The sequence below is a fragment of the Eleginops maclovinus genome, chromosome 8 (genome assembly GCF_036324505.1).
Source record: "Eleginops maclovinus isolate JMC-PN-2008 ecotype Puerto Natales chromosome 8, JC_Emac_rtc_rv5, whole genome shotgun sequence".
Classification (NCBI taxonomy): Eukaryota; Metazoa; Chordata; class Actinopteri; order Perciformes; family Eleginopidae; genus Eleginops; species Eleginops maclovinus.
This window is the reverse complement of record NC_086356.1, coordinates 9,308,066-9,322,798: the sequence shown is the minus strand read 5'-3', so window position 1 is coordinate 9,322,798 and position 14,733 is coordinate 9,308,066. Positions and strand designations below refer to the sequence as shown.

The 14,733-nt window shown below is 40.5% G+C and overlaps 2 protein-coding genes and 1 long non-coding RNA gene across 5 annotated transcripts; 2 read left to right on the top strand and 1 right to left on the bottom strand.

The window, feature by feature from the left end:
- Positions 1-532: 532 nt before the first annotated feature.
- pou5f3 (POU domain, class 5, transcription factor 3) lies at positions 533-4,926 on the top strand. The gene is made up of 5 exons (XM_063888997.1): positions 533-2,165; positions 2,271-2,382; positions 2,771-2,901; positions 3,196-3,360; positions 3,475-4,926. The coding sequence occupies exons 1-5, from the start codon at positions 1,410-1,412 to the stop codon at positions 3,739-3,741; spliced, it is 1,431 nt and encodes a 476-aa protein (XP_063745067.1). The 5' UTR covers positions 533-1,409; the 3' UTR covers positions 3,742-4,926.
- Positions 4,927-5,169: 243 nt separating this feature from the next.
- On the bottom strand, positions 5,170-8,794 carry LOC134868107 (fucosyltransferase 7 (alpha (1,3) fucosyltransferase)). The gene is made up of 3 exons (XM_063888998.1): positions 8,545-8,794; positions 7,559-7,681; positions 5,170-6,607 (listed from the first exon to the last, which is right to left on the bottom strand). Exons 2-3 carry the CDS (start codon positions 7,559-7,561, stop codon positions 5,540-5,542), a joined length of 1,071 nt encoding a protein of 356 aa, XP_063745068.1. The 5' UTR covers positions 7,562-7,681; positions 8,545-8,794; the 3' UTR covers positions 5,170-5,539.
- Positions 8,795-11,126: 2,332 nt separating this feature from the next.
- Positions 11,127-14,515, top strand: LOC134868110 (uncharacterized). Of its 3 annotated transcripts, none has more exons than XR_010166243.1 (7): positions 11,127-12,143; positions 12,241-12,380; positions 12,988-13,092; positions 13,218-13,408; positions 13,509-13,645; positions 13,756-14,361; positions 14,450-14,515. It is a non-coding gene; the product is annotated as an uncharacterized LOC134868110 (long non-coding RNA). The 3 variants fall into 3 exon arrangements; XR_010166244.1 differs by having other exon boundaries at positions 14,468-14,504; XR_010166242.1 differs by having other exon boundaries at positions 13,756-14,508.
- The last annotated feature ends 218 nt before the right edge of the window (positions 14,516-14,733 follow it).

The window sequence follows — 14,733 nt, the reverse complement described above, 5'->3', positions numbered from 1 at the left end:
TGAGTAGAAAGTGTCAGCACTTTGGACTCTAACCTTAAAAATATAGCGAACAAATATTCGTCTTGACAAGATAGAAATGCAGACAGACATCTGCTTTATCTAATGTGAAAATAGAGTTATTATAATATAAACAGAAATGTCTAAAACAAGTCAGAAGATTCAATACACCCAGATACTCAGCTGGTTAAAAGATTAAGGCATCATCATGCCATCATGTTCTCTGACTCACTTCTCCCAAAACAAGCCTTCACAACCACAATTTCATGCATGTACGTTCACCCTGCTTTTCTCTTTTATAATACTTAATAATACTTTGATCATTTCTATTGCATGACAATACATATCCGCCCTCGGTTTATATATATATATATATATATATATATATATATATATATATATATATATATATATATATATATATATATATATGTACACACACATTGTGTGTGTGTGTGTGTGTGTGTGTGTGTGTGTGTGTGTGTGTGTGTGTGTGAGCTGAAAAAAACTTTCTTCACAGCATAAATAGCCTGGGCCTTATTATTGTTTGTTTTACAACTATATGTTGCCAGATTCATTAAGTTAATTTGTTTTGTTACAGTTACTCAGGATTACAATGTCAGTTCATTTCATTTGGTTGAGATGTTAGTGATTAAAATAAACGCAGGTCTGAATGACAGGGATTTTAATATCAAAGCCATCTCCTTAAAGGGGAATAAGTTAAACAAACTGAGCATTATAATTCATGTATGAGGTGAGCAAGTTATAGTGTTACAATATGTATTTAAAGGAACAGTGACCCGTGCCTTAGCAATGTTAATATTCTGACTTAAAATAGTTGAATTATTAATATTTTGTTTTGTAATACTTTAAAATTTCGCCTAATGAGTTTTAAATGTAATTAAAAGCAGGGAAACATTGGAAGTCTGCAGTCTCAATGTTTATGTGAAAACACGCCCACTACTTTAGGGAGAATCAAGGTCATTCACAAATTCACCATCAGCTGTGGCCAATTGTCTACGCCAGCCAATGGCTGAAGAGATAAGGTGACCCCCCCAACAGCCGCAGCTGTGATTACCAAAACCTGAGGAGCAGGGCCAGTAGTGGCATTTGAGCTTGAAGGTGAGGTAAGTGGCTGTAGTGTTAAAAACAACTTGGTGGAGTAAGCCGTAGGGGTACTGGTGGTTATGTAGCACCAACACGGCAACTGCCCAGACCTACATTTTCCGGACAATATCTCCTGAAACGGACTTTTCGCAGACGGGTTTTTTCCTGGAGTCCCTTTCCTACCTCATCCTTCTTTGGTGTGTGCGTAAGCGTGAAGCCGATGGTTTAGAATCAGTCGCCGCTGACTTATTTTAAGTTTGAATTTTGGACGCTCGCTTTTATATATTTTTCACGCTGTTTGGAAGATGTCTGACAGATCGCAGAGTCCAGAAAGCCAAATCCGTCCGTATGACTTCAGCCGGGCCAGCCATTGCGGGCAGCTGTTGGGTGCTGATAGTTTGAGCAGCGGTGGTCCATTCCAGCTTCCCCACGGTGTCCTGACAGACCCGAGTCTCCTCTACAATAAATCCGCCTACAGTGGCATCACATCGGCATCTGCGCAGACCTTTTTCCCTTTCCCAACCGTCAGTGGGGACTACAGGGGTTCTGACCTGCAGGCTGGAGAATTTGGGCAAACCAAGCACTGGTATCCCTTCGCTGCGCCCGAGTACACCGGCCAGGTACCCGGGGCAACCACGGCGACCCAGCCTTTAAACCTGAGTCCCCCCATAGCCGAGACACGGGAGCTAATTAAACTTCCCGCAATAAAGACTGAGAAGGACAGCGGTGACGATTACTCCACGGAGGTTAAGATTCAGCAGTACCCAACGGCAGCCTCTGCTGCCATGTCCCATGGAGTGTTCTACTCTCCGGCCTGGAACCCCTCCTTCTGGCCCGGGATCAACCACATCACACCGCCCGGCAGCAATAACCAAAATCCTTCAACATCCTCGGCATCTTCACCCTCCATGTCCCCGTCACCCCCAAGCAACGGGCTTCCGGAAAACGCATTTTTCAGCGTGAACACAACCCAGGCTGCCCCTGGGCCGCAGACGCAGAACCCGGCCTCCTCAACGAGAAGCAGCGGGTCCTCAAGCGGTGGATGCAGCGACTCTGAGGAGGTAAAAACTTTAACTGAATATTGACTCAGACTGTTACATAATAAGGTTTGCTCATGTAACACATTAGCGTTACTCTTAATGTAATCCATGATGTTATTTCTTCAGGAGAATCTTTCAACAGAAGAACTAGAGCAGTTTGCCAAGGAGCTGAAACACAAGCGCATAACTTTGGGTTTTACCCAAGCTGATGTTGGCCTTGCCCTGGGTAACCTTTATGGTGAGTATGGCTGCCTAGAGATAATTAATTTGTGTTTAAAGTTGATTTTATTATTACTTAAGTCACCATCAGTAAATGCAAAAAATAGTGTAAATGGTGTCATTTTTGTCCGTGCAAGAATCAGCCCAGTTTGGCCCATTGTCTGCATTTCAATGTTCTGGAGAATCGCAATTATTATTTTTGTATATATATACACACGGGTGTATATATACATTTTTAAAAAATCACTAAAAGGGAGTGTGGTCCACTCTGTGTATACAAGTTGACTATACTTTCCTGAAAAGGATTGACTAGTTTGCATAGCTGTATCTCAATTAACGTTTTGTCAAGTTTGGGTCTATGATCCTTCTTTCAACTTTATGATCTGATGTTGTTTTTGTACATGTAGGTAAGATGTTCAGCCAGACCACCATTTGCCGTTTTGAGGCTCTGCAGCTGAGCTTCAAGAACATGTGCAAGCTGAAGCCCCTTCTTCAGAGGTGGCTGAATGAGGCAGAGACCTCGGACAATCCCCAGGATGTAAGTCTGCTATACTTTAACATCTGCCGTCTAGTTTACAAGACAACAGAAGATCACTAAGCTTCATGGGATCCTTGGTCTTTTCAGGCCTTGCTAACTTCCTGCTATGCAAATCGGAATCCAGGCCCTCTACTCTTGTGAAAATTAAAATGCCACCTAGTGGCCATAATCAACCTCTATGATGTGCACCAAGTGGGGCAGCCATCTTCCAGAACATGGAACTTGCCCATCTTAATTAATATTTATTGTAATCATTATTGCGTCAACCCTTACAGTCATGATTTGATTCCTCAGATGTACAAGATTGAGCGAGTATTTGTTGACACCAGGAAGAGGAAGAGGAGGACCAGTCTGGAAGGAGCAGTGCGCTCTGCTCTTGAGACTTACTTCGTCAAGTGTCCCAAGCCCAACACCCAGGAGATCACACACATATCAGACGACCTGGGTTTGGAGAGAGACGTAAGTACCAACTATAAAAGTTATACCAATTGTCGTTATTTTTTTAAATAAAAGAAATCGTTTTTTATTAAAACTGGTTCACCTTTTTAAAAAGACAAATGCCTTTTCTGTCAGGTCGTACGCGTGTGGTTCTGCAACCGAAGACAGAAAGGAAAGCGCCTGGTTGTGCCACTAGATGAAGAGTGTGATGGCCAGTACTACGAGCAGAGTCCTTCCCCACTGAGCATGGCCCACTCCCCCATTCCCAGCCAAGGCTACCCTGTTTCCAGCTACCAGCTAGGAGGTGGCCCTCCTCCCACACTTTACATGCCCCAGCTACACCGGCCCGACCTCTTGAAACAAGGCCTGCATCACGGACTGGTTAGTCATCTGACTGGATAAACGTGTTCATGTAGTCCCAGACATAACCACAGATTGCCCACCCAAGCCTCTCTGCAAGAAGAAGTCTCTAAACCAGTAACCAAATCAACCAAACGTGTTGGCAGATTTTGGGATAAAAACACTCCTGGTTTGAAGGCTCTTCCAAGTATATCCATATTACTGTTTTTAATGGCAGACATGATGAACTGCTACAATCAACAACCTTAGTACCTGCAACTGCTTTGACTTAAAACTAAGACATTTTAACTGAATGTGCCTTTTGATTGTTTTGGTGTTGGATAATACATTGTAAGTTATTCCATAGGCTTTAGTCTTCGCCTCTTAAGAATAATGCCAAAGATCTGATGCTAAACACGACACTTTATAAGTCCTGGGTGGTTTTCTGTGGTGCAGATGATTTTAGATCTGGGTTATCAAAGGGATCACAGCATGTGGGATTTAGACCGAAAATATAGTAGTCTTTCTGGTCAATATTTGTGCAATACTTCTTAGAGCAGCCGCAGTATTTTTGTCTGAACTGTCTGTCATTGAAATGGAATTTTCCATCATTTTTGCACAAAGTTGCCTTTGTAATGTTGTATAATATATCCCTTAAAAAAAACATATTTCCCCTTTTTGTATACCACTAGATTCTTGCCTTAAGGCTGAGACTCAAAGCAATGTTTTGAAGGAACTTCATAAATGACTTGTTCTCAAGTTTCTTAGCTGCTTATCTGCCAATTGCACAATTTCAATATTTTCGCGTCTCAGGTGAAGTTAAGTCTTGGCTGATTTGGCTTTTAAATTGTATTTCAATACCTCAACTTTTTAAAGTATTTTTTTTAATTATTGTCAAGTGTTTTTTTTATATTGATGAAATGATGAGTTAGATTTATACCAAAAGTAAAGTTTGGATGCTGGTTGGAATTGTCTGGTATTGTTTTAAGAAGGTTTTTACTCAAAAGACTGTAATACATGAAGACATTAAATGTCATTTAGTCTCTCCTTGACTGTACCTGACATGACTAATGTTTGTGAATTTAACAGTAAGACTACCTTTTTAAGAGTTTGTTGAACCAGTCATTTCAAACCAGAGTTATCGCAGTGTGGCTAGCTGACACATTTTCTACACTCTTACCAGGATTTTATTGTGAAATTTCCTTAACAGATTGTAAATGGATTAAAATATAATTTATTGATTTGTTAGCTACTCTGAGATGTTTTCAATCCGAATGGCTCCAATCTTAGTTGCATGTAATCTAGTAAAACTGACTTTGTTGAAATTGTCCAGTACTGATTTCTGAAGTTTGGTCAAAGTGAGGCCTCGCAACAAACTGAAGTAATACTTGCAGGAATACTTCCTGTTTTGCATCAGTTTCAGGAAGTTGAGCTTTGTGTGTGTATATAGAAGTAATTTAGCAAGTTTCCTGCAATGAGACTCACTTAGAATTCACTTAGTAAGCCATCTTTTAATTTGGAAAGGGACGTTTGACATGAAATTAACCATAGACCAGACAAAACTATTGTAAAGAAAAGTCTTGGACATCTCCAAGCCCAAATACTTCAGCAGGCCTGCCTTTTGAATAATGCTGCCCTGCCAATATTTACTTCGTATTTGAAGACTCCAAGCTTTATAATTTGGTAGAATAGAGCCCAGTCAAGCTGATTTAACTTTAATTGAGATCAAATTGTTCTGATGTTTATATCTTAAGTACAGTATGTAACTTAACCATATTTCCAAAGTGCCCTTCAAAATATTTTCGGTAATCTCAAGGATGCTTATTCTCCAAAAATGTAAGCGACACATGAAAATGCAAGCTCAATTGTTATTATCATTTACCCAGGCTTCTAGGTTGGGGTAAACTTTCTCCGTAGGTAAATTGTTGTACTGTAAGCAGATCTTACACAGTCTCTCCCTCCAGTCTTTGTACAACTTTACGTTCCACTGACGTTTCCAAGCAAAATATTCACTGTAGCGTTTCTTGTCCTCTGCAAGCTGTTGTAGATACTTTCCTAAGTCCTTGACTGATGAGAACTCATCAACATGGATGAAAGAATTAGGTGGAGCCACAGATTTGTAGTCGCCTAATGGCGGTCCCAGGACCACAGGCACCGCCCCACCTTGGTAAGCATTCCTCCACAATTTTTCTGTAATGTAATCTTTGGTGATTGAGTTCTCAAAAGCCAAGTAGAAGAAGCAGTGAGAGATTGTAGGTAGTAGAGATTTAGGGACAAGAGGTTTCTTGGTATAACGGCCGTAAATCTTCACAGGAACTACTGCCTTGAGCTCTTGGTACACTTTGCTTCTCTTGTGGTGGCGCCTGTAGTTGCTGACCACCCAACATGCCAAAAGGCTCTTATTAAGAGGGACATCAGCCACCAAATGTCCTTCAGCCTCCTTTGGTAACAGCTCGCCGTATGGTACAGTGACATCAGCATTTCTCCTAAAGCTGATGGTCATGTTAAAGACATTTGCATACTGATGCAAGTTTCCATTGTGAAGAGGGGCTTCCAGGGACATCCAGGCCCACCTCTGGCCCTGTGGCCGTGGAAGGTCAATTGGCAGCTTTTGGCGTGCCAGTTCTGTGTTGTGGAACACCACCACATCAGCAGAGGGGAACAAGGAGCGCTGGTCCACCAGTCTACAGTGAGGGATGCGGTAGAGATCCCAGCACACGTCTCCCTTCAGGGATAACGACCTGCCATTGGGCCAATGCCACAGCAGGATGGTGAGGTTGCGGAAGCTGGACGGATTTATAGCCGTCTGGACCTGAAATCTTCTCTGCCATCCATGGAGAAGACACAGAGGTAAAACAAAGAGAAAGGAGAGGAAGAAGAAGTACTTCTTCATTGATCTGAGTCCAGTCTTCTTAGTGTTATAACGTCCCTGTCAAAAAGGAAATTATGAAGAAGGATTATAAAGAATCAGTGTGGTTTTGCGGCATACCATTTTAGGAGATGTTAAATTACCATATTGGTTATTTTTGTAGGTTTAAGTCCAATCATTACAAACAATTAACTTGAACCATTTTGTAAAGTGTGCTGCCCTGTTAAGCAATGTTGATGTACTTTCCCTTCTGTTTCATGCAGTCAATACATTTGATTTATTTCCAAAAGATCATTGCTGTTAACTTATGCAGTAAAGACATTTCAAATAAATATATGAATTTACAGATTATCTTTCTGTCCACCAGAAGCATAAAGTGCCCGAAAAATGTGCTAATTGATTTTTATTTTTGCACAGGTATGCATGGAAACCAATGACCAATGTACCATTTAGGACATATTTAAAATACCAAAATACATAGACTCTTATTTTTTACTGACAGACTTAAAATAATATAATGTGATTAAATAAGAGTCATTTCACCACATTGAACAATGAGGCTCAATTCTGAGCACGGTCAGTAGTTATGTCAATAATAACCATTAATAAGAGAGTATATATGGTTGTTTAAAAATCAAGCAGCTGTTTCTCAACCCCCCAATAAAATGATACCCTTCTCTACTGTGATAACAAAGGTTTATTAAGATTCTTTAAACCTTGATAACACATGAGAATTAGGGTCTTCCCTAGCAAAACATATATTCTTAAGCCTTATCAGGAACAGTTGAGTTTCAGTCCAAATGTACAACACAAAACCATAGGACATCCTATTGAGCACAACAGCTGATAACATCTTGCACTGAAAAACACATACACAGGAAATCTAGTTGAGTCACCTGCTCAAAAGGAAATTCCTCAAGTATGGCAAAAAGTGAACCCAAATTGAATTGCTAAATGGTGATACAACTCTTTAACATGCAGGTTTTTTTTCTAGTGTTTGTAATGACTTACCATCAGGTCCTCAGTTGTGTCTGTGACTTCTCATATGGGGAAGACTAACAACCACCCTCTCAAACCAGTGTCATTGACAGCTTTCAGTTCAACCACGAGACGTGTGAGTATAGGCTTCCTTTTCTGTATATGGGCAAAAAGTGAGTGCTATAAGTGCAATAGTCAAACCTCCAATTACATCCAACCTTTGATATCATCTAGCAATCAGTCAGCACTTTTAGACAAACATGTCATGCTTTGTAAATACTTTATTTAAGGTCTCAGCAGGGATAGAAAATAAGTAAATACATATTCACAATGCAAAACATTTAGATTGATGATTTCTATGATGAATTTGCAGTTATGTAATCAATTATCCAGTCCTGAAGGTATCTCTCTTATTTAAGTTGCTAGTCTCAGTGCTGTACAGTTTCATCTTTGGAGTGAAGATTATGTAATGTTAAAGCTTACAGGATACTGTAAAAAAAGATCAAGACAAGGACAAAGACCAATAACTGAACAGTGTGCACATGAGGAACTAAAGAATACTCGTATCATTTCAACCTGTGGAATCACCGAAACTCCAGAAAATGATACCTCTAAACAAATCTTCCATCAGATAGCTCTCACACTATCTCAATGCAAGACATATTTTAGGAGCATTCTGCAGCATAAAACAAGGGAAAGAACTATTTATTGGCACAACAGAAACACTGCAGATCAAACCATATCTAGAATATACTGTATATATATCTACATCAGAAAACTGCTCAGTTAATTCATTATTTTCTTTTGAGGCTTAAATCTTTACTTTAAAGAATAATGTTAAAGGTTGATTATACGTTCTTTACCCTCTATAGTTATAAGGCAAACTGTGAACAGGATGTGGTGAAAGATTTATGTTGGCAGTGGTGCTATGACTCGATGGCTTTTTTTAGAGCGTTGGGCTACAAGGTGCAAAGGGCATGCCATAGATAAATTACAAAAAATCTTAAAACAACACTAACCTGAACGAGAGATGAGCAGCCTGTCCTCAGTAAGCGTTGATACAATTTTTGGTCGTGGCTTGTATGGGCTTTAAAAACTAAAACTTTTTAAGGAAGCTGAGGTGTGGCTCTCTGAAATATTGTGGAGCATAAGTTGAGCTGAGCATCGTGCAACCCCTCCTTTTCTTTCCACATCCGCTTAAAATCCTACTTTTTGGTCAAATGTACATTTATCTGCTCCTTGGTCTCTTTGACAACTCATTAGGGAGTGTTTGCGACATGCGTGCACTGATAAAAAACAAGAAGTGAAGCCTACAACAGGATCTAAGGGTTACACAAGAGTAAGCACACCACGGAGATTCATCAGTCTGGTTACATTGTGGAGGTTAAAATGTCAAGTCTAAATCTAGTTATGTGGTTATTAGTCAAATATACAAGTTTGATGTCCTTTTGGTATTCCCACAAAAAGCATTGATGTGTGTGGCAGAGGCACTGAATGGTAAAATATGTTGCTTTTTGTAAGACTACGTGCATTTGTAGTTCAGGTGTCGTTCTCTTTTGATTATAGCTTCTGTGGTTGGTTGTTTTTCTCCTTTGTCTTTCAAAGTTATCCATTTCAAATGTATAATTATGATTGGAAATAAATGATCTTACACCTCAAATGTAAATGTTTCATGCAGACCGCAAAATTTAATTGTGCTGTATGTAGAAGAAAATACAAGCTAAAAACATTGTGAAACATGTTCCTCAAAAGCATTTCATACAGCAGGTGCCGCTCATAATTTAAATGCAGAGGATCAATTTCACTGTGTGTGCTCTGCTGTGTGCATGCATGTGACTAATAAAGAGGGTTTCATCCTCCAATTCTATTCTATAATTTGCATACCAAAAATAAAAGTGATATTAATAAATGAAATCATCTTCAAAAAATGGTCAGGTCAGGGACCCCTGTCTCGAACAAATCTAAATGATTAACTCAAATTTAGGATTAAATCACATGACAATGTACAGAAATAAAAAAACTTTAACATAACCGACAGATTTGCTTTAAAATGCATGTCCAATCTAAATCCTAAATTGCATTCTACATTTTTGCCAGATTTATTCAAGTTTAAATGTATACTAAAAGACCACAAGAGAGCAGTGTTGTATGTAATGTGTGTATGTGTGTGTGTGTGTGTGTGTGTGTGTGTGTGTGTGTGTGTGTGTGTGTGTGTGTGTGTGTGTGTGACTCTCCATTCCTGCGAGGAGCATGTATTGAAAGTCACTTCGTTCGTTTCATGACTTTTTTGTTGAAAATGCATTTGACAGCGTAACGAACGTTTGATTTTACGTTACAATTAGCCTTATGCACGTCAAATGCAACATAATATTTAGGCTAATTAAAGCTTAGCATTTTTCTGCTAGAAGTTCTCTTGTCCGTTAAACTGTAGCGTGTGCTTTAAATTAAACAAAACTAAAACTCAATAGCCTATGTGTAGGCGTTGGCACTGTCTGTGACATTAAACCAAATCGTGTGTGTGTGTGTGTGTGTGTGTGTGTGTGTGTGTGTGTGTGTGTGTGTGTGTGTGTCTGTGTGTGTGTGTGTGTGTGTGTGTCTGTGTGTGTGTCTGTGTTTGGCGTAGTGTGTTTATTAAACTTAGATTCATGACACAGTCTCTCTGTCTTTTAAAGGTGCATATAACTATCCAGCATATCCAAATTGTGTGTGTGTATGTGTGTGTGTGTGTGTGTGTGTGTGTGTGTGTGTGTGTGTGTGTGTGTGTGGTGGCGTAGTGTGTTTATTAAACTTCTATTCATGACACAGTCTCTTTCTGTCTTTTAAAGGTGCATATAACTATCCAGCATGGACAAAATCTGCCCCAACTGGAGCAATGCAGGACGTGCTGCAAGCAGGTTCATTGCCCATTCTGCAGCTCAACTTTGTTTCAGCCAACAAAGTTGAACAAATGTGAAAAACATCTACAGGCCCATTTTAACAGAGCTGTTAACTACCAAGGTAAAGTCTGAACACATTCTTGATGTAGGACATGGTTTGTGTGTTACATCCTTCTTGTCTTCTTACCTGATAGAGAAGCCCAGGGCATGTTGTCACACCTATCAAACTCTTTTTATATATCGCAGGATCAGTGCATTATATTTTTAAGAACAGCATACAAAATGAAAGAATAATGTCGCAGGAAATTATATCAGCAAAGACTGATTGTAGTAATTCAATTCAAATATGTTCTTTTGTTTAAGGATATACAATTCACAGATGTGGACTGGGATGTCGGCCACAGCTCCATTACCACTGCTTGTACTGCAGCTCAACATTAATAAGAAAACCAGACTTTTTAAAACATCTGGATTTGTGTGAAAAGTCAACCACCCAGGCACCACTGACAGTGTCACCGCAGGCCACCACCCAGGCACCACCGAAGCCACCCGGAGGCCACCACCCAGGCACCACGGATGCCACTGCAGGCCACCACCCAGGCACCACCGATGCCACTGCAGGCCACCACCCAGGCATCACCGCAGGCCACCACCCAGGCACCACCGCAGGCCACCACCCAGGCACCACCGATGCCACCGCAGGCCACCACCCAGGCACCACCGAGTAGGCTCTGTGTGAGCCTGTCCTAAAAAAGAAATGTCCCATATGTCAGACCATAATGAATAAAAGGAACTTAAAAAGGCACATTGAAAGGAAGCACATGGCCAAACAAAAAGACATAACCGCCACATCCCACCTTGACATTGAGTGTGTAGATCCTGAAAATGGGATCTATACTGTCCAAAAATCCTTGCTTGGGACTAGTAACCCGCTGCATGTAAGGAAGAAGCTATGGGGGGAAAATCAGCAGGTTCTTTGTGAATCGTCAGAATGCCAGGTGAACATGGAGCTAGTATGGAGGAGTGGGCTGAAAGCTTACCAGTGTATTCACCTGAGGTCTATAAATTACTGTTCATCATATGTTGCCAGTCCAACATTACAGGAAGATATACTCAAAGAGATGGTCCAAAGCAAGTGGTTTGGGAAGGACAAAATGAAAGTATGCCTTGATCAGCAACTACTTGCAACAAATCAGCACAAACCCCTTTCCATACAAACCAAAATTGGAACGCCTGAGACCAACATTTTTATCTCTGTTTATGAGCCAAATATTTCATACTACAGCCGGCTGGAAAGAGTGATCGTCTCATATGACACTAAAAAGAATTCATGGCACTGTGCATGTACAAAATCAACAAGATCGTGCACACACAAATACATAGCAAAATGGCATTTATTACAAACAAGCCGCAGTCTTTTCCGAAAGGTAAGGAGCACCGATGTTGAGGAATGCTTTGACACACCACCAGCAGATGATGAACATGGCGAGGAAGACAAAAATGTGTGATATCCTCCATGTGATCATGAGAAGTTGAAACTTATGGTTCAGTACATCCTAAAATTCAAAAAATACCTGCAGTTCTCCCAGAACATGTACTGCATCCAGGAAACAAAAACTACCCAAAGCAACTTATTCTGGAGGAGATGATGTGCCCGCACTGCCCAGGAAATGTGCCGTTGAGTGACCCAGTCCTCATAACAAGTAAGGGGAGGATTCTCACCAGCACAAACATTGTGCAAGGTAAGTAACAATGTTGATATATATGAGCTTCCTCCTTTTTTATTTTTCCATGTATATCCACTGTGCTCTGAATCATGTTGTATCTTTTCATTTACAGATATCTATATCTACAGCAAAATGTGCCCTGAATGCGGGACCCAATATCGGTACCAAGAGTGGAGAGATGGGCTCCACAACTTTAATGATCAAATAGTATTCGACCTCCAGCTGTGTCTTGACATCAGACACATGTTGCAGGTTATTATTAAATCTAATTTCTTTGAAGTAAAATAAGTAAAATAATTTAGATGGTGATGACGTTTTTTCACGAGTATGTATCTCCCTTAGGTGTGTGTGCGCCCTTTTGTCTTGTTTCGTTGTTAGTTCCTGTTTTATTTTGAAGTCTGGTCTTGTCTTCCTGTGTTTTCCCTCCTGTTTGATTACCTCATGTGCTTCACCTGTGTCTGAGTGCACCACCTGCGTCTTCCTTTGTGCATTTTTGTCTCTGTTTCCTTATGCCTGTGCCCTTGTGTTCTGTGTTGCCCCCCCCCTGCTTCCTCCAGTGATTTTTTTTTTGTGTAAGTCTCTTGTTTTGAACTTTGCTTTTCTGTTGTACTTTGAGAACATGGTTTTCCTTCCTGCCCGGGACTTAGGACCGTTGACTACTTTGTTGATACTTTGTACTTTCTGTTGGACTTTTTGGACTTTTTTTTCTTGTTGTCAATACAATTCTTTATAAGTTACTTCTGGCTGTGTCCGTTTGGGTCTGCTTTTCCCCATTCTTGACAATAATGCTTTCATTCATTACAGTAAGTCAGTCCCAATGATGCTCAGAACTGGCTTAATCCTTCTCAATATATTTTAGCAAGCGATCTTCCACAACCCCCGTTGGATTTCACTGGAGAGGTTGACCTGGATTCCTTTTGGGATACACTGTCAATGGAAAGGATCGCCCGTGGATTTGTATCAAGTAATGCACACAGACTGACAGCAGGATTGTGTTCAAAAACAAATGAACATTTGGACATAGATGTTTCAGAGGTTTTAATTTAAGAATGTTACCTTTTTACATTTTGTGTTTTGATGTTTCCATAGGTCACCAAAATAATCCTTTTAAAGTGGAGCCATCTTTTCACTTTTGGGCCCCTTGGATTGGGAAGAGTACTCGGAGGTCAAACGTTGCTATCAACACTGAATTCCAAAAGATCCGGCATCCAAAGCCAGCTGAGGAGAGAGAGATAACGGTGTCTGAGGACAGACTTAAAGAAGAGCTCTACAAGCAGAAGGTAACAAATAAACGTTACTTAAATTTTTCTCAGTGTGATTTGTGGCCAATACATTTTCAAAAAAATAAACATTTCAAGTATACTTTTGTCTCTTTTGCAGGTTCCTGTCATCCGGGCATTGCGTAAGGAGTGTGGTTTAGATTCACCGGCTCGCGCACTGACCTTCTCGTCAGACTTTCGGACGAGATGAAGTCCAGGGAATCCTATGAGTCTTCCAAAAAATTTGGGCTGCTTCAGGTAAACAAAATGTCAATTTGGTAAAAGCCATCGTAATTATTGTTGATTGTGATGATAATGAGTTTGTGCATTTATAGACCTTACATTTCTGTCTTTTGTTTCCATCTCAGGAGGCTGGGCTGTGATCATGTGCCCGTGTGGCATAGTTTATAGCATTAAATGTAATATCCGTGCAGAAAGCCCTCGTGATTTCAGTGACATGCTCCTCTCCTGGAAGCACATACCAAATATAGTCATTTATGACTTTGCACGTGGAATGGATCCAGGGAGGTTGCCCTTCAAACCCTTTGAAGGACGTCTTAGTGAAACAACTGCAGAAAATATAGCCCTGGCAAAAGCTGGGAAGCTGAAGGTGTCACTGCCTTGGCTAAATGTCAAAAAACAAGTCCCAGACTGTAATGCTCATCCAGCAGCAGGCTCAGCTGAGCATTATGAGCTATATGATCGGTTTCATGAGGATAACACAAAAGATCCCAGAGATGAGTTGAGAAAGCAACTGGCTGGTAAAGTTAACAGCCAAGTTGCAGAACAGCTATTTGCAAAGATGAAGAAGAACAATTACTTCTTAAACATGGCTTTGCCGTCGACCCATCTCTTCCTCATGAGAAACATCATTCATCACCATAATGCCCATAAGAACAAGCAACGCCTGGACCAAATTACCAAGGTTTTTGGAAACGGGGTAGCTATGAACAGCTATGGCCAAGCAGTTGTCGGTACTTGAATATCTATTTTCAGTGCAATACAGCTGTTCTGTCTTGTTATTTGTACAGCTTTTTTTTTATAAACTGTGCTTATTTTTAGGGAATCTTGCATTTTCAGAGACATCTACCACTGTTGAACCTGTTCCAATGGACACCTGATGCACCTGCAGGTGAGTAATTATAGGGGCTGGGGGACCTTTTTTTTTTTCAAGTTCTTAGCTTTTGTATAGCAAGAAATTCATTTCATGATCAAAATGTGTTGTTGACATGTGTGAATGTTTGTCTTTACTGTTTTTTTTTCCCTTTCTTTTCAGTGGAATCACTGCCTCTGACCTCTGGCCCCTCAGTGCCTCTGACCTCTGGCCCCTCAGTGCCTCTGACCTC

What these genes read in the sequence shown, in the direction of transcription:
- pou5f3 (XM_063888997.1), top strand. Translation starts at nt 1,410, where the DNA reads ATGTCTGACAGATCGCAGAGTCCAGAAAGCCAAATCCGTCCGTATGAC. An exon ending in CCTCGGACAATCCCCAGGAT is followed by an intron (nt 2,902 to 3,195) that starts GTAAGTCTGCTA and finishes TTGATTCCTCAG; the next exon opens with ATGTACAAGATTGAGCGAGT. An exon ending in ACCTGGGTTTGGAGAGAGAC is followed by an intron (nt 3,361 to 3,474) that starts GTAAGTACCAAC and finishes CTTTTCTGTCAG; the next exon opens with GTCGTACGCGTGTGGTTCTG.